Source organism: Harpegnathos saltator, unplaced genomic scaffold (genome assembly GCF_003227715.2).
Source record: "Harpegnathos saltator strain DR-91 unplaced genomic scaffold, Hsal_v8.6 scaffold133, whole genome shotgun sequence".
NCBI classification, from domain to species: domain Eukaryota; kingdom Metazoa; phylum Arthropoda; class Insecta; order Hymenoptera; family Formicidae; genus Harpegnathos; species Harpegnathos saltator.
Genome location: NW_020229910.1, coordinates 623,381 through 649,050, shown reverse-complemented (window position 1 = coordinate 649,050; position 25,670 = coordinate 623,381). Strand labels below are relative to the sequence as shown.

At 41.8% G+C, this 25,670-nt stretch overlaps 8 protein-coding genes across 9 annotated transcripts; all 8 read left to right on the top strand.

Annotated features, from left to right (window-relative positions):
* The first annotated feature begins 5 nt into the window (after positions 1-5).
* On the top strand, positions 6-4,349 carry LOC105188335 (odorant receptor 47a-like). 2 transcript variants are annotated; one of them, XM_019843713.2, is made up of 6 exons: positions 6-1,588; positions 1,851-2,202; positions 2,312-2,542; positions 3,139-3,267; positions 3,692-3,847; positions 4,139-4,349. In XM_019843713.2, the coding sequence occupies exons 1-6, from the start codon at positions 1,311-1,313 to the stop codon at positions 4,187-4,189; spliced, it is 1,197 nt and encodes a 398-aa protein (XP_019699272.1). In that variant the 5' UTR covers positions 6-1,310; the 3' UTR covers positions 4,190-4,349. The 2 variants fall into 2 exon arrangements, with proteins under 2 accessions (XP_019699272.1, XP_019699274.1); XM_019843715.2 differs by having other exon boundaries at positions 1,546-1,588; positions 1,871-2,202.
* A 461-nt stretch (positions 4,350-4,810) lies between these two features.
* On the top strand, positions 4,811-11,869 carry LOC105188363 (odorant receptor 82a-like). Its single transcript, XM_019843705.1, has 10 exons — positions 4,811-5,219; positions 5,354-5,705; positions 6,810-7,040; positions 7,336-7,449; positions 7,598-7,753; positions 10,290-10,520; positions 10,593-10,706; positions 10,968-11,123; positions 11,207-11,435; positions 11,523-11,869. The coding sequence occupies exons 1-9, from the start codon at positions 4,957-4,959 to the stop codon at positions 11,255-11,257; spliced, it is 1,668 nt and encodes a 555-aa protein (XP_019699264.1). The 5' UTR covers positions 4,811-4,956; the 3' UTR covers positions 11,258-11,435; positions 11,523-11,869.
* On the top strand, positions 8,529-9,265 carry LOC109504320 (uncharacterized). The gene has a single exon (XM_025307991.1). It carries the CDS (start codon positions 8,899-8,901, stop codon positions 9,157-9,159), a length of 261 nt encoding a protein of 86 aa, XP_025163776.1. The 5' UTR covers positions 8,529-8,898; the 3' UTR covers positions 9,160-9,265.
* LOC112590686 (uncharacterized) lies at positions 9,265-10,085 on the top strand. Its single transcript, XM_025307989.1, has one exon. The coding sequence runs from the start codon at positions 9,524-9,526 to the stop codon at positions 9,893-9,895; it is 372 nt and encodes a 123-aa protein (XP_025163774.1). The 5' UTR covers positions 9,265-9,523; the 3' UTR covers positions 9,896-10,085.
* Positions 11,870-12,337: 468 nt separating the features above from the next.
* On the top strand, positions 12,338-13,554 carry LOC112590687 (uncharacterized). The gene has a single exon (XM_025307990.1). It carries the CDS (start codon positions 12,547-12,549, stop codon positions 12,805-12,807), a length of 261 nt encoding a protein of 86 aa, XP_025163775.1. The 5' UTR covers positions 12,338-12,546; the 3' UTR covers positions 12,808-13,554.
* A 67-nt stretch (positions 13,555-13,621) lies between these two features.
* On the top strand, positions 13,622-24,786 carry LOC105188361 (uncharacterized). Its single transcript, XM_025307993.1, has 10 exons — positions 13,622-13,953; positions 14,282-14,512; positions 14,586-14,699; positions 14,944-15,099; positions 17,062-17,214; positions 20,388-20,618; positions 23,815-24,042; positions 24,113-24,226; positions 24,471-24,626; positions 24,697-24,786. Exons 1-10 carry the CDS (start codon positions 13,675-13,677, stop codon positions 24,745-24,747), a joined length of 1,713 nt encoding a protein of 570 aa, XP_025163778.1. The 5' UTR covers positions 13,622-13,674; the 3' UTR covers positions 24,748-24,786.
* Positions 18,452-20,208, top strand: LOC112590683 (uncharacterized). The gene is made up of 2 exons (XM_025307985.1): positions 18,452-18,934; positions 19,710-20,208. The coding sequence occupies exons 1-2, from the start codon at positions 18,678-18,680 to the stop codon at positions 20,122-20,124; spliced, it is 672 nt and encodes a 223-aa protein (XP_025163770.1). The 5' UTR covers positions 18,452-18,677; the 3' UTR covers positions 20,125-20,208.
* LOC112590684 (uncharacterized) lies at positions 22,590-23,760 on the top strand. Its single transcript, XM_025307986.1, has 2 exons — positions 22,590-22,887; positions 23,342-23,760. The coding sequence occupies exons 1-2, from the start codon at positions 22,631-22,633 to the stop codon at positions 23,688-23,690; spliced, it is 606 nt and encodes a 201-aa protein (XP_025163771.1). The 5' UTR covers positions 22,590-22,630; the 3' UTR covers positions 23,691-23,760.
* Positions 24,787-25,670: the final 884 nt, after the last annotated feature.

Genomic DNA, 25,670 nt, shown 5'->3' with positions numbered 1-25,670 from the left:
GATGAAGTTTAGAATAATTATGCATACATGCTGTTTCCTGCAAACGTCTAAATGTCATTCGCGTTCCATGCAAAATAAATGAGTCATTCCGAACAATTTCGTCATATCGTGGATACACAATATGACGAAATTATTCGCGACTGAGAACATTTGTCTGAGCATTCAGCTGAATTAAAACTCGGTCGACATAATTAAGTGCAAAAAATTGACCGAATAGAAATCTCCTACGGGAATCTTTCCGTTCCTACAACCGAATTTTCATACAAATGGAAAATGTTCTGTTATTAAATGACAGAAAATTCATTTATTTAATTCACTTCAATGACACTAATAGAATTGTTCTTTCCTCTGTAGGAAATTAGATATCGGAAGAACCATTGAGGTACTAATTATAATATTACCTGCAATATCATTTCAGCGTATACGATCGATTTTTCTCCTCTCGTTGGACGATATATCTGAAAACAACTCTGCAAATATGAACGCGTATCTGTATTTTTGACTCTTTTTGTATTCAAAAGCATCCGAGAACAATCGATGTCTCAACGCCTCAATCGAGAAAAAATTTGTCGCTCATATTTGCACACGCACACTCACATCAAGTATTTGTCAGTAAAATTAGATAAAAAATACGAACAATGCGCAGTATTATTGTATCCTCGTAAGAATCGCCATCTGTTGCATCACACTACGAGCACCTGGAGAGGTCATTGCACACGATCCGCCATTTCCACCATATACCTGCCACCATATATCTTGGAAAATTCTTGGTTGCTATTCTAGACCCGCGACGTTCGCTCGCGTAGACGGAAAAATCGTCTTCTATGCATTTTTCATGCGATCAAGCTATCTTGTCATCGAGATTTTTTGCGGTAAAATGAAACATTGTGCAGTAAGACCGCACAATGTGCACGATCACAACTCGTGTAACTCCTCGTTCGTGTAATCATCGCTCGATTGTTGCAACTTTAATTCCCCTCGCCTCGCGTGGGGCACCGTATAACTCTCGTTCTCAGTCGCCGGCAATTGACCGGTGATTACCTTGCTATGGCTGCATTTAGTCGTCGACCGCTTGCGTGATCAACTTACCGCTATCGCAGTCGTTTCAGCAGCCTCGGCAACGCCGTTGACGCTATAACGTCGACGTGGCTTCGCGACGTTGGCGAAGTCACCGGCACGTCGACGGTGCTTTTACGTTGAACGTCTTCTCTTCGTCGAATTGCCAGCCGAATCGCAGAAATCCCGAGGTTCAACCGGAGTAACATTTGACGGGAGCACCTACTCTGATACTTCGGTACACAAATCGCAGGATGCCGCAACGCGAGAAGGTAAAGATGCCCGCGAGCGTCTTCGCCCTCTCGATGGAGCTGGGTCTTCGATACGTCGGGATGTGGCCGGATGCTCCCTGCGCGTTGTTCTGTCGGTGTGTTTGGATACTGACCACCACCATAGTGCAGACCTGCCAATACTGGTACCTCATCCTTCACTTCAGAACCGAGGATCTATTGAACCTGACGGACAGTTTGAGCGTCGCATTGGAATATACCGTGATGTTCTCGAAACTCATTATTTTATGGTTGAATAGTCGGTAAGAACACACCTTTCTCGCGTCACACTGTCTCGCTCGAAAAAGTGGCAGTATTTGTATCATTGTTTCCAAAATACCGCCACTCTTGAGCGAGATTCCATTCCAAGATTTAGAGAGAGAGATCATCTTAATTCGCACCGTTAAATACCGAGAGAGTACCAGGCTCGCTCCGTTGCAAAAACTTAGCCGTCACCAGCTTAGCTGAGTGCGAATCGTTCGTTCATCATCTCGAAACACACACGAATAGAGTAAACTGCCGCAGTATATTTAACGATGTCCTAGCTTCGATGGCCATAGATTGGAGGGAGGCCGCGTTGAACGACGTGCAGATTATGACGGGCAAGGCCAGCCTGTCGCGGTATTTCTCCAACTTGATCATAGGGCTGCACTCTGCTGCGGCCTTCTCTTACGGCCTAGGAGTCCTGGTGCAGAGCAGCCGAAGCGACGAGACCAACGCGAACGGCGTGCCGATTCGCGAGTTTACGCTCAAGCTGCAGCTGCCGTTCGAGTGCAACCAGTCGCCGCGCTACGAAGTCGTGCAGTGCCTGGAGTTTCTGCACCAGCTGTCGGCTTCCGCCGTGACTGGCATGCTGAACTCACTGGTCGTCACGTTTGTGAGTGAAAGTCTGCGGAAGGACACTGCCCACAGCGGTGCTTCCTGTCCTCGCGAGCGTGCCTCCTTGTTCGATCAACGTCGATCATCCGAACAGCGGTCGTTTTCAGGTTCTCCACACCTGCGGCCAGATAGACATCCTGTGTGACGCGTTGAAGAACCTCTCCCCCGGCAAATACACCCATCGCCTGACGTCCTCCGTCGCGGGCGAGCTGGTCGTCAGGCACCAGAAGATCATCGATTTCTCCGACAAGATCGAGAGAATCTTCTGCTACATCGCGCTCATGCAGTTCATGTCGAGCACGTTGGTCATCTGCTGCTTGGGCTACATGGTGGTGACGGTGAGTGGTCGCTCGCGGGATCTACACAGAGAACATTTTTTATCGAATAATGCATCATACTCCGCAACTGGGAGTATATTCACACCAAAGTCCCAGTTTTTATGTGTCTCATTTATACTCTTTAATTTTTACATCATTTATATATTCTTTGTGCAACAGTTATTGCAACAATTATTCAATAGCTTGTTCTTTTCAATTTTGCGACATGAAAATTTATTATCCCATATGCAAAATAATTCCGCACATTACTTTTTCCGCGTGTGCTAGAGTTCTGCAAATGCAATTTGTCACCCGACCTAATTCGCGTGTCATACACCCTCGATTCATTCATTCTCGCATGTTTACCAATATTTAATCCTACCCGACAATCCTTGCTGGACGTTCCTTGTGAAAATAACCTAACCTGTCCCCTTCTATTTTAGCTTTCTCCTTTTCTGAGTGAACGACAGCGGGTTGGTTTATAACATCCTCATCCTTACAGAGCTCTACCCTACGCTTGATACCCTACATTCTTAGTTACCTAATATAAACGGACTTCGTCCATGCAAAACTCTAATGTCCACATTCTCCCCCTCGTGATCGATTCGATGTTGCAGTCGATCAGCAACGTGCAAGACTCCGAGTCGGTCGACAGTCCGGCGCTGATGAAAGCTATAATATTTTGCATGGCCGCCACGGTCGAGGCGTTCATCTTCTGCTTTTGCGGAGAATACCTCAGTGCCAAGGTCGGAACGCACAATCGATTCTCTTCATCCGCACTCTAGAAACGTCTACGATAACACACGCATTTCAGCCAATCTCGCGTCGTGCGTTCACTCTGACGATGACGATCTTCGGGCAACGACAGTCGCGCACTTTCACGTCACAAGAAACACACAATCGTCTCTCTTTGTGATTCTCTCTGTTTCTTTGTTTTTTATATACATGGAAATGTTGCTTTTATATCGAATAACTTGAGTCGATGTTGCGCTATTTCGCTCATAAAAACTGAAAGGTGTGACGATTTCAATTGTGCGATCGTCACGGCTATTTTCGAGTCATTGTTGCCGGACGTGTGACGTTACGATACGAACGATGCTTGAATGACGATTTTCATGCCCACATTCGCGTTTATCGACGACACGACATTCTTACGACACTCTTCTCCAGAGCAAAATAATCGGCGACGCGGCGTACAAGTCACTCTGGTACGATTTGAAGCCCGAGCAGAACAGATTCATTCTGCTCATAATGTTGAGATCACAGAAGAGGCTCACCATCACCGTCGGCAAGATGTCGGATCTGTCGTTGGAGGGATTCACGACCGTAAGACTCCAATATTGTGTGAAGTTATTCCGTTAATAAAAGCCTGCTCGTGTTGACCAGCTAACGCTTGACATTCATTCCGAGTACAGCCGATGCACTTTTCATCTTCTTCTTTTTATTTTTCGACACGATCGAGACGAGTCGAGCGAGAGATAAAAGTTTGAGCAATTCTTTCGTGATGGAACGAAATTGACGTTATTGCTTTTCTAACGAAAAGATCCAACTTTCGAGAGACTCGCTCGTTCTTCGTGTTCAATCTCTCTGTGTTATCGTTTAATATGATTTTTTTAGATAATAAAGGCCTCCGTTTCGTACATATCGGTACTGCATGCGATGTCTTGAAGCTCGGCAGATGAGTCGCCGGGTCTAAATGCCGGTTACGACGATTACCACACCGATCATAGTCGACTATAGATGATGATGATGATGATGTGTGCGTGCGTGTGTGTATCATTAGTTTACCTTCCACAATTTGTAATAAACTACTTAGGCTCCCACGCGACCACTATTTGCATGGATACACAGATTCCCTTCTTGGCACGAGGGGAGATAATAATTCGCCGATTTACATTTTCGTTTCTCGTACGTTAATTTAATTAAGCGAGAACAATCTTTTCCTCAAAGGAAAACCTCAACGTTCGCTTCACCTCCGTGTATATTCATTTCGTCCTATTCGTCGCGCTTTCAACGATCACTGCGCGCTCTTCGGAAGGCTTTCATGCATTTTTAAAGCGAAACGAACTCAGCTCACGAACAACTTGAGTCGTTTTCCCCGAGAGGGGGAAGGGGCGGGGGGACAGACGGTAAAAACGAAGAAGCTGATTCTTTCGCTCTGCGCCGCCTTGTGTATAATCTAGCAAATTGTGGCAAGCGACAGTGCAACTTCATCGTTATCTTCCACGAAGTAAGAATAATTGCGATTGATCGTCGACTTTTTGCCGTATCTGACCTCTTCCCCTCCTCTCGATCGCGCGCTCACCCTCGTCTTCGCCACGTCGGACGTTGCCGTTGTTACGTCGACGCGATATTCGCGTCGGTACTCCTCGCGCTCGCGGCGATCTCCACGAACGAGGAGCCCCGAAGAAGACACTCCGAGATTCGGCGCAGGTATGAAGGGGGTGCGCACGAGCACCATCAGCGAGTCGGTGGAAGCGGGCCTGCGATTAATCGGCATGTGGCCGTATTGCGTTCACGCGGACGTCAACTGGTGGACTTACATCGCGTCGGTCGCGGTGGTGCAGTACTTCCAGTACTCGTATGTCTTCGCGCACTTCGACATGGGCAACTTCTCGGACACCATAGACGGCCTCAGCATCACGTTCGGCTACAGCCTGGCGTTCTTCAAGCTGATCAATCTCTGGTTCAATCGGCGGTAAGGTAGCCGCGACCGCGTTCACGCCGCTCTTCTTCGGGACGAGCGAACGCGACGTCTCGGGCTCGCCAGACTTTTCGATTCTCTGTTTCTGAATCGCGCGAGTGATCAAGTAAGGTAAGGAATCTCCATAGAAAGTTGTACGTCATATTGGCCGCGATGGAGCAAGACTGGAGCGACGAGATCGCGATCGATCCGAACATTGCCACGATGACTCACCACGCCGACCTGTCTCGTCAATGCTCCAACGTGATGATCACGACGAACGCGTTGGCCGTGTTCTTTTATACGATCGGCGGCCCGATACTCCGCTCGACGATCAACAAAGGCGACCACGCCGCCACCCGCGAGTTACCCCTCAAGATGGAGTTTCCGTTCGATGTTTATAAGTCCCCGGTCTTCGAAGTGGTGCGGGTCGCCCAGCTGCTTCATGATCTGTCGGTGGCTTGCATCATCGCTATACTAAACTCTCTGATCGTCACGCTGGTAAGTTCGCTTGCTAATTGGCGTTTCCGGAGATACTGACACTTCTCGGATGCAATTCGGAGTGTCCAACGGAGAGAACTGAGAATCGCTGGGAATTCTTCGGAAACGAGTTCTTTCGTTCGACCATCATCGATCGCATTCCGAACTGCATCCGAGAAAGTGTTGTAAGAAATATTTAACGATCATGCAGCAAACGCGTGGCAAAACAACGAAAGAAGCATGACAGACAGTCAGGGTTATCGGCAGCTCTAAGAAGCGGGTAAACAAAAAAGGAAAAAACAAGAAAATAGACACAAACAAAGAAACAAAGAATCGGATGGAGAGAAATCTCTAATAAAAGAAGAAGAGACAAAAGGATAGGGGCTTTTTGGCTCCGACTCGTTAGATGTAACAATCTTTGACCGTTTAGCAAGCATTAAACAATTCGTTAGCGTATTCGAGCAGTTACGCTTTGTTCCGCAGGCATTTAGTATTTCCGCACTTGGGCCAAATCGTTTTTTAATTTGTATACGCGTTCACATTTCACATTTGTAAAGTAATTTGATTAGAGATATTATAATTGTTTACATATTGAAGGGAGTAATTCGTTTCCATGCCTATATCCATAATAAATTTCCTACAGTGGTTCAGATGGCTTTGAAAACCAACGTACATACAATTCAATTTTCCTCTATTTAAACAAAAATATTCAAAAAAAAATTTAATCAATAAATAGACAAAGCCAGCAAGAGCCAACGCAAAAAATATGAGTTACGAACACATTTATGTATAATTATGAATTCGCATGCAAAAATAACTAAACGTTTTGCTCGAATTGTTTCCGATTCTCTTCGGTATCCATTGTTCTCGAATATTATCGACAAAATGTAACGAACATTGCCGTGAATAATTAAACATTCACCGCGAAATTCCACGAGAAAGAGAGAAACCTCGTCGCATGATTGACGAACGTCATATTGGTCACATGAAAATTGCATTATGCACGTTTTCTTTTGATTATTATAAATTCACCCCTGAAGAGGTGATTAATCTGAAAAACGATATCGGCGAAATGTGTGACGACAGTACGTGTGAAACGCGTGTCTGTCAAGCTGGTTATTTTAGGTGCTACACGTGAGTGGTCAAATCGATATCATACGGCGAGGGTTGCTGGAAATCTCCCGTAATAAGCACGCGTCCAAATCATCTTTGGCTGCTATAAAGCTCCTAGTCGGCAGGCATCAAAGGATCATCGACTTGTCGGACAATATCGAAGATCTCTTCTCGAGCATCGCGTTGCTACAATTCGTTTGGAACACCTTGGTCATCTGCTGCATAGGTTTCGTGATCGTGATAGTGAGTCGATCTCTCTCCCGTAACTTCATTTCTTTCACGATCATGATATTTCATGGTAACTCCCTCCCTTTCGTTCCTCGTGACACCTGTGATAATTTATAGTAGAATCTGCAGAGTTTATATTAATATTCACAGACTCCATACGTTGTCGCTTCATTTTTTTTTCTAATACTGAAACTTGAAACTTTCACATTGAGGGCTGTCGAGATCGTAAAGAAAACCGCCCGACCTTTGAAGACCAATAGTGTATCACTTAGCGGTCGTCCATGACACTTTGTATATTTCGCGTTCGCAGTCTATCGGCACGGAGGAAGGCGCCACAGTGATAACGAAGTCTCTGATCTTTTACGTCGCGATAACTCTCGAGGCTTTCGTGTTCTGCTACGCCGGGGAGCACCTCAGTGCCAAGGTCAGTGTCAATGAGCGTAACGGTAGCGATTGTAGAATCCTTAGAGTTCCCCGCGTTAACTTCTCGAGAAAAAGCGAACGAAGAAGAGAAAGACAGGAGAGAAACTTAACCGGGTGCGATTCACCGTGGAAGCTCGTTACCGTTGCAGAGCAAGTCCATCGGTGAAGCCGCGTATGAGTCTCTCTGGTACAATTTGACACCCAACGAGTGTCGGATCTTACTCTTCCTCATACTGCGCTCGCAGAAGCGACTGACCATCACCGCCGGCAAGGTGACAGATCTGTCCTTGGAAAGTTTCACCACCGTAAGTCTACACCATAAATTAGACTTTTAGTGTAGAAAGCGAATTTTAATGCAGAGACTTTATCACATAAAAACCTATTAACACGACGCATCTTTCTGATTGTCACAGATCATGAAGTCGTCTGCATCGTACATATCCGTGTTGCGCGCGTTTTATTAGCGAATGATGGCTGCGAAGAGCCGCGCTGCGCAGAAGGGTTGAGTTCTCCGTTTTGGAAGACGCTCGTCCCGACGACGGTAACGTGCGAGTGAATATTCTACAAATAAGAACTCTGTGGTTCCTACGCGATATGGCAAGCACTACTTATCTCTTCGATTCAGTTGACCGGAATGCAAGTGTGTGTGTGTGTGTGTGCATGAATGTATTATGTGCATGTGAAATTTAGTTTCGCGAAAATTTTACTTCCGCGGAAAATATGTGCGGAGAAACGTCGAAACACCTCGGCGACAGATATACGCGTCCCTGTTGTGTAAATACAATAAATTAATTACATATATACTTTGCAAAGTGCCTTGAGGTACTTTGAATAACATATGTACGATTTAGAATTGCCCATACATGCGCACGAAGTGACATGTTTCGTGTGTATATAAAAAAAATAAGATATATTACGGTAGAAAATAATATTCCAACTTTGCAGTACAATTCGCACGTTCGAAGCGAAGCCGCTCCTACCAGGCCGATCTTGTCGTCGTCTTTCCTAGAGATGCTTTTTTCCCGCCAAGACAACGTACACAGGTCTCCTCCCCCCGTTGGATATAGACACCTATAGAAATGGTCTTCGGGGAGAGGGGGTAGCAATTTTCGAAGCAATTGTCTTCTGTCTGAAGGCAATTACACGCTATTGCGCGATATGAAGTGCGCCATCTCGGCAAAAGAAACACGACATGGCTGCATTTTGCATTTTATTCGGTACATTTGCGAGTCCCGGAGAACTAACGCGATTAAAGTAGTCGACGTGTAATTACGATTGATCGCGGTCTCAGGAGAAGACCTGCGCTTCGCGAGGCGAGCACCTCCATGATTATTCCGCGAGCGACGTTCGCGTTTTCAATCTTCAACCTTATCGAACAAAGTTGACGCGCGCTTTTGGCGCGTTGACATTTCCGCAACGTCCTGCAACATTCAGCGATAATCGCAGAACGATGAAGCGCACAAGCACCATCAGCCGCCTGGTCGAAATCGGCCTGCGTTTCGTCGGCATGTGGCCGGACTCGGAGTACGCGACTCTTTATTGGCTCATCTACATGACGACGATAGTGATAGTGCAGTATTATCAGTACGCGTACGTCCTCGCGCACTTTGACCTTAGTGATCTCTCGCTCCTCATGGATTGTCTCGGTCTCACCTTGGCGTACACGCTCGCCGGCCTCAAGCTTTTCGTTCTGTGGTGGAATCGCCGGTAAGACGACTTTCGCGCCGTGAAACTTGCTGGTGATATTTTTGTAAAATGCCAACGAGATCGTGTAACCTTTTCTTACGAGCGGAAACGTGACGAGTGACAAGTTTTACGTGGACTAGCTTTAGCGATCATGTAACTCTTCGGGTAATGGAAGTGTGAGGCTTTCCACACGTGAAACTTTTCGCGCTTCACGCTTCGGAGAGAAAGGAGACATGATCCGTCACCGCAAAGATCGCGTTTGCTACTTGTCGGATTTCAAGTCAAATCAGTCTCTCCCTTGTCTCCGCGAGTAAAGAAACTTCTCGATACATGCGATTCTCGACACATGAGCTGTTTCCTGTAGAATATTCTACTACATCCTGACGGCGATGGATCGCGACTGGAGAGAATGCGTAATCAGCGGCTCGTATGTGTCCACGATGATGAGCGTGGCGGATCTGTCGCGTCGTTGCTCGAATGTGATGATCAGTATTAACGCTTTGGCCGCTTTTTTCCTCTCTATCGGCGAGCATATGATTCACACGATAGGAGATGTCAGTCGGGTGGCGAACGCATCATCGCGAGAACTCCCCATTAAAATGGAGTTTCCCTTCGAGGTCAGCAAGTCGCCGGTTTTCGAATGCTTTTTGGTCGGGCAATTTTTATACGAATTGTTGACAGCCTCTGTGGTCGGCATGGTGAACGCTTTACTCGTGTCGTTGGTAAGTCTGTTCGCTGAAGTTAAAGAATCTTCCCTCTGATATGTACAATTATATTGGCATTGATACACTACGTCGTGCGGCTTAAAATGACAAATGAACTCGACAAGTTTGACTATTATTTTTTACACGATATATTTTAGTATTTTAGAATCTATTATTATAACACTCAAGAGACAGACATCATCAAAATCCACTGAAACAGCGATAATTACGGTAATTTTACACACGCCACATAATTAGTGCGCTATATAATTAGTAATTATATATATATATATATATAATTAGTTTTCGTTTTTTACTTTCGTATACTTATGGTCGCAACGGTAACAATATCCTATAAATCGTGCCTGATTCATTCGATTAGCAAGTGGCAGAGCGGCTAGGCGATAATTGTTATAATAATAATTGAATAATAATTGTTTCATATTTACAGATACTTCACGTGAGCGGCCAGATCGATATTATGCGGCAAGATCTGGCCGAAATTTCCGGCAACAAATACGACGCCGGCACGTCGCTGATCGTTATTAAAGACCTCATTTACAGGCATCAGAAGATTATCTCACTGTCTGAGAATATCGAGAACTTGTTCTCTTACATCGCGCTCATGCAATTGCTGTGGAACACCTTAGTTATTTGCTGCACCGGTTTCGTCATCATAATCGTGAGTAACGACCTGGCCGTCGCATCGGGCGCTACCGATGGAGAACACTGCACTACACTTGTTGCATTGTAGACCATCGGTACCGACGTGGGTATAACGACTTTGTTCAAATCCGTAAGTTTTTATATCGCGATAACTCTCGAAGCTTTCATATTCTGTTTCGCCGGGGAATTTTTAAGCGCCAAGGTTTGTAGACGATTGTTCCTCGTACGCGACGTGAATACTCATCGTGATTGTCCGTCTCTATCTGTTTGTATCGTATCATACGTCGTATACACAACGTGTATTTCTTATTGATACATGTAAATTTTACTGCATCATTGAAGTTACATCATCGTCTGACTAAATCACTGCAAACTTTTTACTTGAAATCACGTGTTCGTTCGACGAATATGCTCGCAGCAACGTAGGATTACGTTTTGCTTACCAGGTTCGTCCTGTTTTCAGAGCAAATCGATCGGCGACGCGGTGTATGAGTCGCTCTGGTACGACATGCCGTCGAGCGACAGCCGCATCTTGCTGTTTGTGATACTGAGGTCGCAAAAGCGGCTGACCATCACCGCGGGCAAAGTTGTCGATTTGACTTTGGAGGGATTTACGAGCGTACGTGGCATCTCATCCTTCGTTTTCACGCGCGATACTGCAAATAACAATGCAGATTATTTTCTTCCTTCGACTATTTTTAGATCATGAAGGCCTCTGCCTCGTATGTGTCGGTGCTGAACGCGATGTATTAACGTCGGAATGAGACCCCGCCGCTCACCGTCCGCGTATATTCACCGACATCCACAACTCAATCGGCCTGCAGTTATCTTCGTCGGCTGAATAAAATTGCACGAGTGACGAGACGTCAGATTATTTTTGCCGTGTGAATTATTCCTTATAAATTCAGCGGATCATCATCCTCCGTTTGCGGTAACACAACCGATCGACCTCGATCTCTTTCCCGTAACATGGAAGCATCTTTGTATTCCGGTTTGTCTTTACGCTTCTTTTTTGCAGGATCCCGAAGGAGATCAAATGCCAGCGAATGTTCTCTTCGTCTAGCTATACCGTGCTTGTGGAGTATAAATTTTTGACTGAAACTTGCAACCGTCGTGCACTTGTCCAATCGTCAGATTGGTCATGTGTTTTTCATCTTTCTTTATGAATATATATACCCGACTGGTACAACTGGTGTTACAATGATACGTTGCGCGTTATTTCACCTCGTCTCTTTTCCAAAATCGACGCTTATATTTACCGAGATTGCAGATGCGAGGTCAGGGAATAAACACGGCCGAATTTCTTAAGAGAAAAATGTCCCTTCTGTCGAGACATTCATTTTAAGATCAGTGATGAGAAAATCCTGAAAACATGCAATTCATGCGGTTCGACTTACATTTTGAGCGGTCCGTCCTTTGTCGTCGCAGCGGAAACGTCTTTGTCTTCTCTCGCTCGAAATGAAAACGAAAGACCACGTACATTGAGAAAATACTCGATTGCAACGACAGAAAGAAGCGGGGATCGGCGAAATCGGTTTATACCATGCGCATATATCTTTCTCTCTAACGTTCAACTGTAATGAACGTTCTTCATGTTTCACGTGTATGTGTGTGTGTGTATTTTTCCCCTGCATTGATATCTCGCCGATGTCAACGTCCAACGTTATTACAATATTCGCGAACGCTACTTGTCGACGGATATAGTTCTTCTCTTCGCGACGGAAACTCGCGTTCACGAGGAAATTACACGTTGCACAAAACGCTAAATCGCTCGCTGACTCAGAAAGGAGAGAAAGAGGAATAATGCCCATTTTTTCCTTATCTTCCTCTCAGTCGATATTCATGGAACTTAATGCAAATAGCCAAGGTATAATTATAATTGATTCCTTGAAGGAGTAACTCGCGCGCGCGCTTTGTCGTCTCCGCCGCGATTACCGCGGGGTGCTTTAGCCATCATTAGCCGCGCAACATATTGAACGACATGCACACGTGCGTTCCGCCAAGCCCGTTGATTTTTAACGTTCAATGGTGAACAAAGGAGGATGAAGCGCGCCAACACCATCAGCCGTACCGTGGAGATTTGTCTTCGTGTGGCCGGCGTGTGGCCGGACTCGGCTTACGCGAACTTCCATTGGCTCGGCTACATGACGTCGATCGCGATAGTGCAGTATTATCAATACGCGTACGTGCTCTCGCATTTCGAGCTGAACAACCTCTCGACCCTCGTCGACTGCCTCAGTCTTACCATGGCGTACACCCTCGCTTTCATCAAGCTCTTCGTCCTCTGGTGGAATCGCCGGTAAGTTTCGCGCTCTCATGAGCGAAGCGCTGGTATTAACACCGCGTGAAGGTGCAACACGCGAAGAAATGTAAGTGAGAAGGTTTAAACGATGAAAAAGTAGAAGTGACATTCTCCAAACTCTGGGTAGATTTAATCGACGATTAATTGGCAGAGTCGTCAATCGAAATTGCTGTTGGAGATGAAGAAATTGAGAGAAGGAAATTCGAAATTTTACTTGGTAATCTTACCAGTCAAACGTAGGTTAGATTTAACCGAAATTTGAAGGAAAACATCCCAAGATGTAAATTCATTCGATAACCGTAGTCGATGGTTCCCCTAACGATCTAAGAATAATCGACTGTAGTTGGTCAATTTGTTTATTCCTCACGTCTTGCTGCTTATGTTTCTTGTGCTTACCCCTAAAGTCTTACATATTTTTCTGAGTGCAGTGATTTCAATCTCAATGCAATGGCCTTAATTTGTAACTTTCAATCAATTGTGACAGTGTCGTTATTGTTACATTATCGTTACTCAGTTTTTCTATCATTGGATTGATCAAAAAATTCCTTGGAATCTTCCGATCAATATGAAAGGTAAAATTCTGAAGAAACTTTGAAGTCAATTATTAAATCTGCGCTACGATAACGTAATGATTTCGTCAAAAGTTACAGGATAGGTTTATAGATAGAGGATTGGATTGATATTGACTGTCATCGAATAACGTCACACATACATGCGAACATATTTTCGAGCTCGGAAAAGAAGTGATTGGTAACATATAGAATGTTCGTACAAGAACCTTACTTTGTGCAGGACATTTGATTGCCTACTAAGAGCGATTGACCGGGATTGGAGAGAATGCGACTTCAATCAATCGTACCTGTCAACGATGATAAGCATGGCAGATGTGGCGCATCATTTCGCTAACATAATTTTCATTTTCAACGTCTTTGTCGCATTCTCTCTTTCAATTGGCGAGCACTTCGTTCAGTCGATGAACGAGGACAATCGACTCGCCAACAGCACCCGAGAACTCCCAATCAAGATGGAATTTCCATTTGAGGTTAGCAAATCGCCCATTTTCGAGTGCTTTCTGATCGGGCAATTTCTCTACGACATGGTGATTGCTTGCATAGTCGGTATGGTGAACTCTTTGCTCGTCTCTTTGGTAAGTTTCCGCGGTGATCGATGCGATTCGTGCATCTCCAGATGTAGATTTGACATTCTGCAGTTGAAAATGCACAATTATTGCAAGAACTTAATCTATTGTGAAATAATAAGTAGCCAAATTGGTAAAAAAATTTTTTATCTGCTATCAAGATGACGACCGTCTGTTGTTTTTATATGTTTTAATAATGCATTCCATATTTTATGGTTCCACATCTCATCATTTACAATTATAATATCCTGTCCAATATCATTGAATTCGATTAATATTACAATTAGGAAAATAAAAAATTATATTCTAATTATTTGTATATTTATCGTATGTATAGGTACTCCATGTGAGCGGTCAAATCGATATAATGCGGCAGAACCTGGAGGAATTTTCTAATAACAAGTCCGATCCCGATACATTTTTTATTATTATTAAAAATCTTATTGTCAAACATCAGCAGATCATCTCTTTATCGGAGAATATTGAGGATCTATTTTCGTTGATCACATTGATGCAGATTCTATGGAATACCATAGTTATTTGTCTCACCGGTTTTGTGATCATAATTGTGAGTAATGTCGGTAGTTTCTCTTCACGGTTTAGATAAAGAAAATTCTCTCCTTTTACTTGAATGGTTACAGACTATCGATAAGGACGTAGGTATAACGAGTTTGATGAAATCTGTGAGTTATTATATCGATATAATGCTGGAGATTTTCATAATCTGCTTTGCTGGAGAATTTTTGAGCGCCAAAGTATGTAATAGTTTTTAATATCTTAGATAAGCGTCTAATCTGATTATTTAATAATATATTATAACATATTAATTTTCTGCTGGTATAAAGAAAAGGAGGTGATAGCGTAGGAAATTATAACGTCTTGTCTCTAAAATATTTATTATAAGTAATTTTTTCATTTTTATGCGCTATACTTAAGTATGAGGAACACATACTGATGAGTAAAAAGAATATCTCTTTGTTATATTTAAACTGTTTTCAGAGCAAGTCAATTAGCGATGCACTATACGAAACACTGTGGTACAACATGTCGCCGAGTGACAGCCGGATTTTATTGTTCATGATCTTAAGGTCTCAAAAGCGACTGACAATTACCGCGGGCAAAGTCATCGACTTGACTTTGGAAGGCTTTACAACTGTAAGGCACTGTTCCGTAGATATAAATAGAGACTCCTGTTCATTTATATATTAAATTACTAAGATTTTTTATTAATCCCTTACAATTTTTTAGATTATGAAGGCTTCTGTCTCCTATATGTCAGTATTAAATGCAATGTACTGAGTTTCAGAGAATATTAACAGAACGTTGTATGTATATTTTATATAGTTTCGTATGCAGTGGGAATGGTTTCATCAGTCAATTGCCATTGATGATTGAAACAGAATTACACAAGTTATAAGAGAAAATCGTTTAAATGTAAATCATTGTTGACGAATTCAGCAAATAATAGTTTCTTTTTCGATAACAGTTATGTCGACTGAGTTTTTCTATGAATTATAATTTTCCCTTTTATAATTTTGATAGTGTGTGAAAACTTTAATGATATCCATCAAAGCTTTTATAGTCATTGAATTTATTTTTTATATGATATAATCATTAAAATATTATATTAAATTTTTATATGATATAATCATTAAATATATCTTCTAAAGTTTTTTTAAGACTACAGGACTTTTTAGTTCAAACAGCCCTCTTCCGGCGTTTTCTTCTTTACGTTGCTATAAACGTGCAAATGCAGGATTTTATATGCATTTTTACTGAACAAGCATGCATAAACTTATCAACAACAACAACAATAATCTGCGGTGCCTTCCTAAACGGAATTGTTCCCTGTTATTTTGTTGTTAAAAATTACATTTTGCACGCGATTATTCGCTTTCAAATGCTATCCGAAACACTTGGATAAAGTCTGTCAACAACTATCAATATATCAATCTAAAAATCGACGACATAGAATGATATTATTCATATCATTTATAACGTCTTACGTTATTACACATACGCGCTGGTAAAGCCGGCTCGAGGCTCGCACGGGATAAAAATGAACACAAAGAATGCATAAGAGAAGGGCAAATGTCAGTGTTCGACTATAATGTCTGCAATGACAGCACTCTTCATTTTTTCTACACGGTTTACGCGTCTACGTTCAACGTGTAGTGTTTCTAGTTAGTATATTTTTTTCTATCGGTAGATATAATTTGCTCATACCGGCTTCTAGAATGACAACTCACATTTTCAAAGTAATTCACGTTACGATGCAACTCTGTTGAATCATTCATTGGCTCAGACAAGGGAGTTAAACATGATCGCGTTTCTTCCTCATACTGCGCTCGCAAAAGCAACTGACCATCACCGCCGGCAAAATGATCGATCTATCCTTAAAGACAACAGCATAAGTCTACGTAAATTCTACAAAATTAAACATCCGAATTTTGGTGCGGAGACTTTATCCCGTAAAAACGTATTAACTAAACGTATTAATTAAATTAGTGAAAACATAATATAAAAACTGGACGTATCTCTCTCATTGTCACAGATCATGAAATCGTCCGCGTCGTACATATCCGGGGAGGAGGGCTCCCGTTTTATTAACGGATAATGGCCGCGCCGCGGCAGAAAGGGTGAGCTTTCTGTTTCTGGAAGACGCTCGTCGCGACGACGGTAACGCGCGAACGAATATTCTAAAAATAAAAACCCCGTAGTTTCTACGCGATATGGCAAAGACGACGGTCTTATCACTTCGATTCCGTTGATCGGAATGCAAATGTGCGTGCATAAATGTATTATATTCGCCGGGGAATTTTTAAGCGCCAATATTTAGAGACGATTGTTCCTTGTACGCGATGTGAATACTCGTGATTGTTCGTCTCTTTCTGTTAGTTCTGTTCTGTTCATTCTGTACTACGTCATACATCATGTACATAACGCGTATTTTTTATTGATACATAACTTTTGTAACTTTTACTACATCATTGAAGTTACATTATCATCCACCTAAATCACTCTTTATTTCAAATCACGTGTTCGTTGGACGAATATGCTTGCAGCAATGTAGGATTATGTATTTTGGACCAGACCTTGACCACGTTCTGTTTCCAGAGCAAGTCAATCGACGACGCGATGTATAAGTCGCTCTGGTACGATATGCCGTCGAACGACAGCCGCATTTTGCTGTTTGTGATGCTGAGGTCGCAAAAGCGGCTGACCACCACCGCGGACAAAGTTGATTTAACTTTGGAGAGATTTACGAGCGTACGGACATCTCGTCCTTCGTTTTCACGCGCGACACTGCAAGTAACAACACAGATTATTTTCTTCCTTTGACTTTTTTTTAGATCATGAAAGCCTCTGCCTCTTATGTGTCGGTGCTGAACGATGTATTAACATTGGAATGAGACCCCGTCGATCACCGTCTGCGTATATTCACCAGCATCCACAGCTCAATCGGTTTGGAGTTACCTTCGTCGGCTGAATGGAATTGCACGAGTTACGAGATGTCAAATTGTTTTTGCCGTGTAAATTATTCCTTGTAAATTCAGAGGATCATCATCCTCCGTTTACGATGAAACAACCGATCGACCTTAGTCTCTCTCCCATGACATGCAAGTCTCTTTGTGTTCCGGTTCGTCTTTATGGTTCTTTTTTGCAAGGTCCCGAAGAAGATCGAGTGTCAGCGAATATTCTCTTCGTCTAGCTATACCATGCTCGTTGAGTGTAAATTTTTGACTGAAACTTGCAACTGTCCTGCACTTGTCCAATCGCCAGATTGGTCATGCGTTTTCCTCATTCTCCTCTTTCTTTATAAATATACATACTCGAAATATACATACATACATAAATATACATACTGATACAACTGGTGTTACAGTGATACGTTGCGCGTTATTTCTCCTCATCTCTTTTCCAAAAGTGAATTGTTTATATTTACCGAGATTGCAAATGCAATGCGGTCGGGGAATGAACACAGCCGCATTTGCATCGAATTTCTTAAGAGAAAAATGTCTCACCCATCGAAACATTCGTTTTAAGATAGGTGACGAAAAAATCCCGAAAACCCGATTCATGCGGTTCGACTTACATTTTTAGCAGTTCGTCCTTTGTCGTAACAGCGGAGACGTCTTCGTCTTTTCTCGCTCGAAATGGAAACGAAAGAGCACATACACTAAGAAAGTACTCGGGTACAATGACGAAAAGATGCGGGGATCGACGAAATCAATTTATACCATGCGCACATATCTTTCTCTCCAATGTTCAACCGTAGTGAAGTTTCCTCGTATTTCATGCATATGTGTGTGTATTTTTCCCCTGCATCTACGTCCCGCCGATGTCAACGTCCAACGTTATTACAATATTCGCTAACTTGTCGACGGATATAGTTCTTCTCTTCGCCACGGAAACTCGCGTTCACGAGGAAATTACACGTTGCACGAAACGCTAAATCGCTCGCTGACTCAGAAAGGAGAGAAAGAGGAATAATGCCCATTTTTTTCCTTATCTTCCTCTCAGTCGATATTCATGGAACTTAATGCAAATAGCCAAGGTATAATTATAATTGATTCCTTGAAGGAGTAACTCGCGCGCGCGCTTTGTCGTCTCCGCCGCGATTACCGCGGGGTGCTTTAGCCATCATTAGCCGCGCAACATATTGAACGACATGCACACGTGCGTTCCGCCAAGCCCGTTGATTTTTAACGTTCAATGGTGAACAAAGGAGGATGAAGCGCGCCAACACCATCAGCCGTACCGTGGAGATTTGTCTTCGTGTAGCCGGCGTGTGGCCGGACTCGGCTTACGCGGACCTCCATTGGCTCGGCTACATGACGTCGGTCGCGATAGTGCAGTATTATCAGTACGCGTATGTGCTCGCGCATTTCGAGCTGAACAACCTCTCGACCCTCGTCGACTGCCTCAGTCTTACTATGGGGTACACCCTCGCTTTCATCAAGCTCTTCGTCCTCTGGTGGAATCGCCGGTAAGTTTCGCGCTCTCATGAGCGAAGCGCTGGTATTAACACCGCGTGAAGGTGTAACACGCGAAGAAATGTAAGTGAGAAGGTTTAAACGATGAATGAGTAGAAAGTGACTTTCTCCAAACTCTGGGTAGATCTAATTGAAGATTAATTGGCAGAGTTGCCAATTAAAATTGCTGCTGGAGAAGAAAAATTCAGAAAAGGAAATTAGAAATTTCACTTAGTAATTTCGCTAGTTAATCGTAGTCCAGATTAAATCGAAGTTTGAAGGAGAACATCCCAAGATGTAAACTTATTCGATAACCGTAGTCGATGATTCTCCTAACGATCGAAGAGTAATTGACTGTGATTGGGCAATTTGTTTATTCTCGACTTCAATCTCGATGCAACAGCCGTAATCTGTAACTTTCAACCAATTTGTGTCAGTGTCGTTATCCTTACATTATCTTTGCTCAGCTTTTCTATTGTGTGTTGAGTTGATCGGAAAGTTCCTCCGAGGTACTCGGTAAAGATGAAAGGTAAAGTTCCGAAGAAACTTTTGGTCAAGCTTTTATTAGATTTGCGCTACGATAACGTAATGATTTCATCAAAAGTTACGAGATAGGTTTATAGACGAGATAGGTTTATAGACGAGATAGGTTATAAATAGATAGAGGATCGGATTGATATTGACAGTCATCAAGTAACGTCACACATACACGCGAACATATTTTCGAGCTCGGAAAAGAAATGATTTCTAACACATACGATGTTCGTACAAGATCCTTACTTTACGCAGGACATTTTATTACGTGCTAAGGACGATTGACCGGGATTGGAGAGAATGCGACTTCAATCAATCGTACTTGTCGACGATGATGAGCATGGCGGACGTGGCGCGTCGTTTCGCTAACATAGTCTTCACTATGAACGCCTCTGTCGCATTCTTTCTTTCAATTGGCGAGCACTTCGTTCAGTCGATGAACGAGGACAATCGACTCGCCAATAGCACCCGGGAACTCCCGATCAAGATGGAGTTTCCATTTGAGGTCAGCAAATCGCCCATTTTCGAGTGCTTTCTGATCGGGCAATTTCTCTACGACTTGGTGATTGCTTGCATAGTCGGTATGATAAACGCTTTGCTCGTCTCTTTGGTAAGTTTCCGCGATGCGATTCATGCATCTCCAGATGTAGATATGACATTCTGCAGTTGAAAATGTACAATTATTGCAAGAACTTAATCTATGACTGTAAAATAGTAAGTAGTCAAATTGGCGGAAGAATTTTTTATCTGCTATCAAAATGACAATCATCTGTTGTTTTTATATGTTTTAATAATGTATTCCATATTTTATTGTTCCATATCTCATAATTTACAATTATAATATCTCGTCCAATATCATCGAATTCGATTAATATTGCAAGTAGGAAAGTAAAAATGATATTCTAATTATTTATATATTTATCGGACGTATAGGTACTCCATCTGAGCGGTCAAATCGATATCATGCGGCAGGACCTGGAGGAATTTTCCAATAACAAGTCCGATCCCGATACCTTTTTTATTATAATTAAAAATCTTATTGTTAAACATCAAAAGATCATCTCTTTATCGGAGAATATTGAGAATCTATTTTCGTCGATCGCGTTGATGCAGATTCTATGGAATACCGTAGTTATTTGTCTCACCGGTTTTGTGATCATAATTGTGAGTAACGTCGATGGTTTCTCTTCACGGTTTAGATAAAGAAAATTCTCTCCTCTTACTTGAATGGTTACAGACTATCGATAAGGATGTAGCTATAACGGGTTTGATCAAATCTGTGAGTTATTATATCGCGATAATGCTGGAGGCTTTCGTATTCTGCTTTGCTGGAGAATTTTTGAGCGCCAAAGTATGTAGTAGTTTTTAATATCCTTGATAAGCGTTTAATCTGATTATTTAATAATTGTAAAATATATCATAACATATTAATTTTCTGTTGTTATAAAAAGAAGAAGGTGATAGCGCAGGAAATTATAACGCGCGTACATCTTATCTTTAAAATATTTATTATAAATAATTTTTTCATTTTTATGCGCCATACTTAAGTATAAAGAATACATATTGATGAGTAAAAAGAATATCTCTTTGTTATATTTAAACTGTTTTCAGAGCAAGTCAATTAGTGATGCACTATACGAGACATTGTGGTACAACATGTCGCCGACTGACAACCGGATTTTATTGTTCATGATCTTAAGGTCTCAAAAACGACTGACAATCACCGCGGGTAAAGTCATCGACTTGACTTTGGAAGGCTTTACAACTGTAAGGCACTGTTCCGTAGATATAGATAGAGACTCCTGTTCATTTATATATTAAATTACTAAGGTTTTTTATTAATCCCTTACAATTTTTTAGATTATGAAGGCTTCTGTCTCCTATATGTCAGTATTAAATGCAATGTACTGAGTTTTAGAGAATATTAGCAGAATGTTGTATGAACAGTTTGTATTGTTTCGCATGCAGTCGGAAGTTTCATCAGTCAATTGCTATTGATGATTGAAACAGAATTACACATGTTATAAGAGAAAATCGTTTAATTGTAAATCATTTTTGACGAATTTAACAAATAACTGTTTTTTTTTTTCGATGACAGTTATGCCGACTGAATTTTTCTATGAAGTATGATTTTCCCTTTTATAATCTTGATGATAGTATATGAAAATTTTAATGTTATCCTTCCAAGCTTTTATAGTCATTGAATTTATTATTTTTATAATTTTGAATCATTGAATATATGTTCAGAAGTTTTTTTCAAAACTACAAGGATTTTTTGATTTAAACATCCATTCCAGCGTTTCTCCTTTACATTACCATAAAACGCGGATTTTATATGCGAACGCAGAATTTTATTTGCGGTTTGCTGAATAAATATGCATATACTTATGAACAACAATAATAATCTGCGGTACCTTCCTAAACGGAATCGTTTCCTGTTACTCCGTTGTCGAAAATTGCATTTTGCATTAGACTATCCGCTCTCAAACGCTATCCGAAACACTTGGATAAAGCTAGTCAACAACGATTGTGTCAATTGTCAGTATATCTATTTAAAAATCGACTACGTAGAATAATATTACTCATATCGTTTATAACATCTTATATTATTACACGTTATTACACGCGCTGGTAAAACCAGCTCGAGTCGCACGGGACGAAAACGAGCACAAAGAACGCGTAAGTGAAGAGCAAATGTCAGTGTTCGACTATAATATTTGCAATGACAGTGCTCTTCACTTTTTCTACGCAGCTTACGCGTCTACGTTCGACGTGTAGTTTTTTTAGCTAGATCGCATGTGCATTTTCTTCCGTCAGTCGATATAATTTGCCCGTAGAACCGGGTTCTAGGATAACAACTCCCATTTTCAAAGCAATTACACGCTATGATGCAACTCTGTTGAATCGTTCATTGACTCAGAAAGGCAGTTGAATATGATCGCGTTTCTATCATCCTTTTCTTTCTTTCTCTTTGTTTCTCTTATCGGTGCACTTGCAAGCTTCTCTGTAGAAATAATGCGATCAGAATAACCAATGTGCAATTACGACTGATCGATCCTCGGCGTCGCTCTTACCTTCGACTCATTGTCTCCGCTATAATTTTCGTCGTCATCGCGCAGTTCACGCAAATCGAGCGTCATGCGTTTCTTGCATTACCGTGCAGTTGTCGAGAAACGATGGTCCGCACAACTACCATCAGCCGTTGGGTCGAGATCGGGCTCCGTTTCATCGGCATGTGGCCGAACTCGGCCTACCCGGATCTTTATTGGACGTCGTACATGATGTTCTTAATGATAGTGCAATATTATCAGTATTCGTACGTTATTGTGCATTTTGACGCACATAACCTTTCGTTGCTGATGGACTGCCTCGGCCTTTCTCTGGCGAACAGTCTTGCTATGTTAAAACTTTTTACCCTGAGGTGGAATCGCCGGTAAGACACGCCGTCGCGGCTTCGTTGCATGAGAGCACGTTGTCAGTGTCGGTAGAATGCAATTTTTTTATTGTACATGCAAAATATTGCCGACGTGGTAAAGATACTTTAACAGAAGAAATCCGATTAATGTTCCTAATGTCGGAATGTTCCGACGAGAAATTCCGACATTCGGGAGCTTCCTGTGAAAATGGAGTTCTCCTTCGATTTCACGATTAATGTTGGGTAATGTTCATTACCGAGGATCGTTTCGTGCATTGTTTTATTGTAAAATTAGCAAAAATATTTATTATTTATTACTATTTACTATTCACCGTCTGCCTTACCGTTTTACATTTGTTCCGTTACTATTATCGAAGTAAGTCTCCAGGCAACTTCAAGTGCTCGTAATATTTCGAGTGTACCTCGATCGCAACTGTCCACGACAGATCGCCATGTAAACTACTTTCTACAGGATATTCCATTATATCCTGTCGGCTATGAATAAAGACTGGAACGATTACATTGACTGCGATTCTTACCGGTCCACTATGATGGCAGCGGCCGATCAGTCGCGTCGTTGTTCTTATTTCCTCATCGGCGTTCACGCTATGGCTGGTTTCTCCTTGTCGGTCGGTGCTTACTTGTTCCGCCCGACGAGAAATTCCGACATTCGGGAGCTTCCTGTGAAAATGGAGTTCTCCTTCGATTTCACTAAATCGCCGCTTTTCGAGTGCATCCTGGTTGGGCAGTTCCTCTGCATCTTAACGATAGCTTCTATCGTTGGCATGATCAATGCCTTACTCGCTTCGTTGGTAAGTTGACGATGATTATAAATATCATTTTTATAATCAGATGCTACGATATGAAATGACGGGCATTTCTCACCGCTGATTCTCCAGATTGGCGCCTCTTACATCCTGCCGCATTTCTGTCTTTTGCTCGTAGGTACTGCATGTAGGTAGCCAGATTGACATTCTGAGACAAGATCTGATGCAAATATCCATCAAAAACGATCCCTGTGAGTCGTTATTCATCATCAAGGATCTCGTTTTCAAACATCGGAAAATTATCGCTCTGTCAGATAAAATAGAAAACGTGTTTACGGCCATTGCGTTGATGCAACTGCTGTGGAACACTTTGATCATCTGCTGCAGTGGTTTGATGATCGTGATTGTAAGTAAGATCAATCGTTTCGCGCTTACTCTGTCGTTAATTTATTTACCGCTGCTTTTGTTACTCGCAGACCCTCAGCACCAATAAAAACGTTATAGTTTTGGCGAAGTCTATGCTACTTTACGTTGCTAAGACAATCGAAGTGTTTGTATTCTGTTACGCGGGAGAATTTTTAAGCGCCAAGGTATTCTAATAAAATTTGTATATTTTACAATCTTCCTTCTCATGCGTAATATGTGGGTAATAATCGACATGCACAGTTACGTGTATAAACTATTACATTCTGAATGATTTCTGCTGTACACAAAATATTTCATATCTTTTAGATAAATATTTTAATATTTAATACATTTAAGAGCTTTGAGCGATGAAAAAAAATTTGAGTAAACGTGTTTCTATTTTGAGTTTGAATTATTACCTTTTTCCAGAGTAAATCGATCAGCGATGCGGTGTACGAGTCGCTATGGTACGATATGTTACCGACCACTAGTCGCGTTTTATTGTTCATAATAGTGCGATCCCAAAAACGACTGACAATCACCGCCGGGAAAGTTGTTGACTTGACTTTGGATGGATTTATGAGTGTAAAAGATATTACTCTACCGACGCGTCTGTCTCATTTTTCGTATTCACAGAAGGAATTTTTTTTTCCAGGTTATGAAAGCGTCTGCTTCTTACATGTCTGTGTTACATGCGATGTATTGAATTTGGAGAAATATGATCCATTTGCGGTCGCGTCTAAGGATAAGCCTGAAAAAGTTACATACGTTGAAATCCATGATTTACGAGGCACAGAAAATTGAGTTGTGATTAAAATGAAAAAAAGTCGGCCTCTATAATAGGCCTCTAATATTAATTTATTTTATACAAACAATGTGTGCTGAGATATGTAATGGCCGGCTTGTTCAAAACTTTCTCAATAAAAATGTGTTATAGATACGAAATACACAAATGCACTGTATCAGTGTAGTATATTTTAATAATAATTTTGTAAAATATATAGAAAATAATTCACATTCGTTAACCTTTTTTTCCAGCAACGTCGACTATATCTCAATTTATTTTATCTGCAACGTTTTTCTTTTTTTTCGATATGTGCATCTGATTTCCATTCTAATTTATTAATGCTTTCTTTCTAATGCAGCTCATTGATGACTATATATTTGCTTTTAAATTTTTAACGAAAATTTATTTATGTCGCTAATGCGTTTAATCCTCGTACGAATATGACAGAAAAACGAGCGATATTTTCCACGTGTCTTTTATCGCACGACACAAGAAAGTAGAGAGAAATACGAATATAAAAATAGAAAATAAATTTTAGCATTGAACTGTGATGAACGTGACGCACTCTTTTCTCCCTTCAGTTTAAATCTCATAAAATATTAATGCTTATTACCAAGACGCTTACCAAGCGCTTAAATTTGTTCCGTTGAATGATAGCCGGTCGCGAATAGAAATCCACGTTCTCGGTGTAATTGCACGCTATAATGTGCCATTAAATTGTTCGCTGACTCAGAAGGAAAACGCATATTGTTTCGTCTTTCTTTTTAATCCGCACACGAATCCGAAGTATATAATTATGATTAATCGATGTCCACGACGATGGGCTCTCCACTTTGTTGCTC

Excerpts from the sequence above, each read along its gene's own strand:
- LOC105188335 (XM_019843713.2), top strand. The coding sequence starts at position 1,311 with ATGCCGCAACGCGAGAAGGTAAAGATGCCCGCGAGCGTCTTCGCCCTC. Across the intron at positions 2,543-3,138 it reads TGGGCTACATGGTGGTGACG|TCGATCAGCAACGTGCAAGA; the intron begins GTGAGTGGTCGC and ends TCGATGTTGCAG. Across the intron at positions 3,848-4,138 it reads CGTTGGAGGGATTCACGACC|ATAATAAAGGCCTCCGTTTC; the intron begins GTAAGACTCCAA and ends TGATTTTTTTAG.
- LOC105188363 (XM_019843705.1), top strand. The coding sequence starts at position 4,957 with ATGAAGGGGGTGCGCACGAGCACCATCAGCGAGTCGGTGGAAGCGGGC. Across the intron at positions 7,754-10,289 it reads CCTTGGAAAGTTTCACCACC|ATACTTCACGTGAGCGGCCA; the intron begins GTAAGTCTACAC and ends TCATATTTACAG. Across the intron at positions 10,521-10,592 it reads CCGGTTTCGTCATCATAATC|ACCATCGGTACCGACGTGGG; the intron begins GTGAGTAACGAC and ends GTTGCATTGTAG.
- LOC109504320 (XM_025307991.1), top strand. The coding sequence starts at position 8,899 with ATGAAGCGCACAAGCACCATCAGCCGCCTGGTCGAAATCGGCCTGCGT.
- LOC112590686 (XM_025307989.1), top strand. The coding sequence starts at position 9,524 with ATGGATCGCGACTGGAGAGAATGCGTAATCAGCGGCTCGTATGTGTCC.
- LOC112590687 (XM_025307990.1), top strand. The coding sequence starts at position 12,547 with ATGAAGCGCGCCAACACCATCAGCCGTACCGTGGAGATTTGTCTTCGT.
- LOC105188361 (XM_025307993.1), top strand. The coding sequence starts at position 13,675 with ATGATAAGCATGGCAGATGTGGCGCATCATTTCGCTAACATAATTTTC. Across the intron at positions 14,513-14,585 it reads CCGGTTTTGTGATCATAATT|ACTATCGATAAGGACGTAGG; the intron begins GTGAGTAATGTC and ends GAATGGTTACAG. Across the intron at positions 24,627-24,696 it reads CTTTGGATGGATTTATGAGT|GTTATGAAAGCGTCTGCTTC; the intron begins GTAAAAGATATT and ends TTTTTTTTCCAG.
- LOC112590683 (XM_025307985.1), top strand. The coding sequence starts at position 18,678 with ATGAAGCGCGCCAACACCATCAGCCGTACCGTGGAGATTTGTCTTCGT. Across the intron at positions 18,935-19,709 it reads GTCCTCTGGTGGAATCGCCG|GACATTTTATTACGTGCTAA; the intron begins GTAAGTTTCGCG and ends TACTTTACGCAG.
- LOC112590684 (XM_025307986.1), top strand. The coding sequence starts at position 22,631 with ATGGTCCGCACAACTACCATCAGCCGTTGGGTCGAGATCGGGCTCCGT. Across the intron at positions 22,888-23,341 it reads ACCCTGAGGTGGAATCGCCG|GATATTCCATTATATCCTGT; the intron begins GTAAGACACGCC and ends TACTTTCTACAG.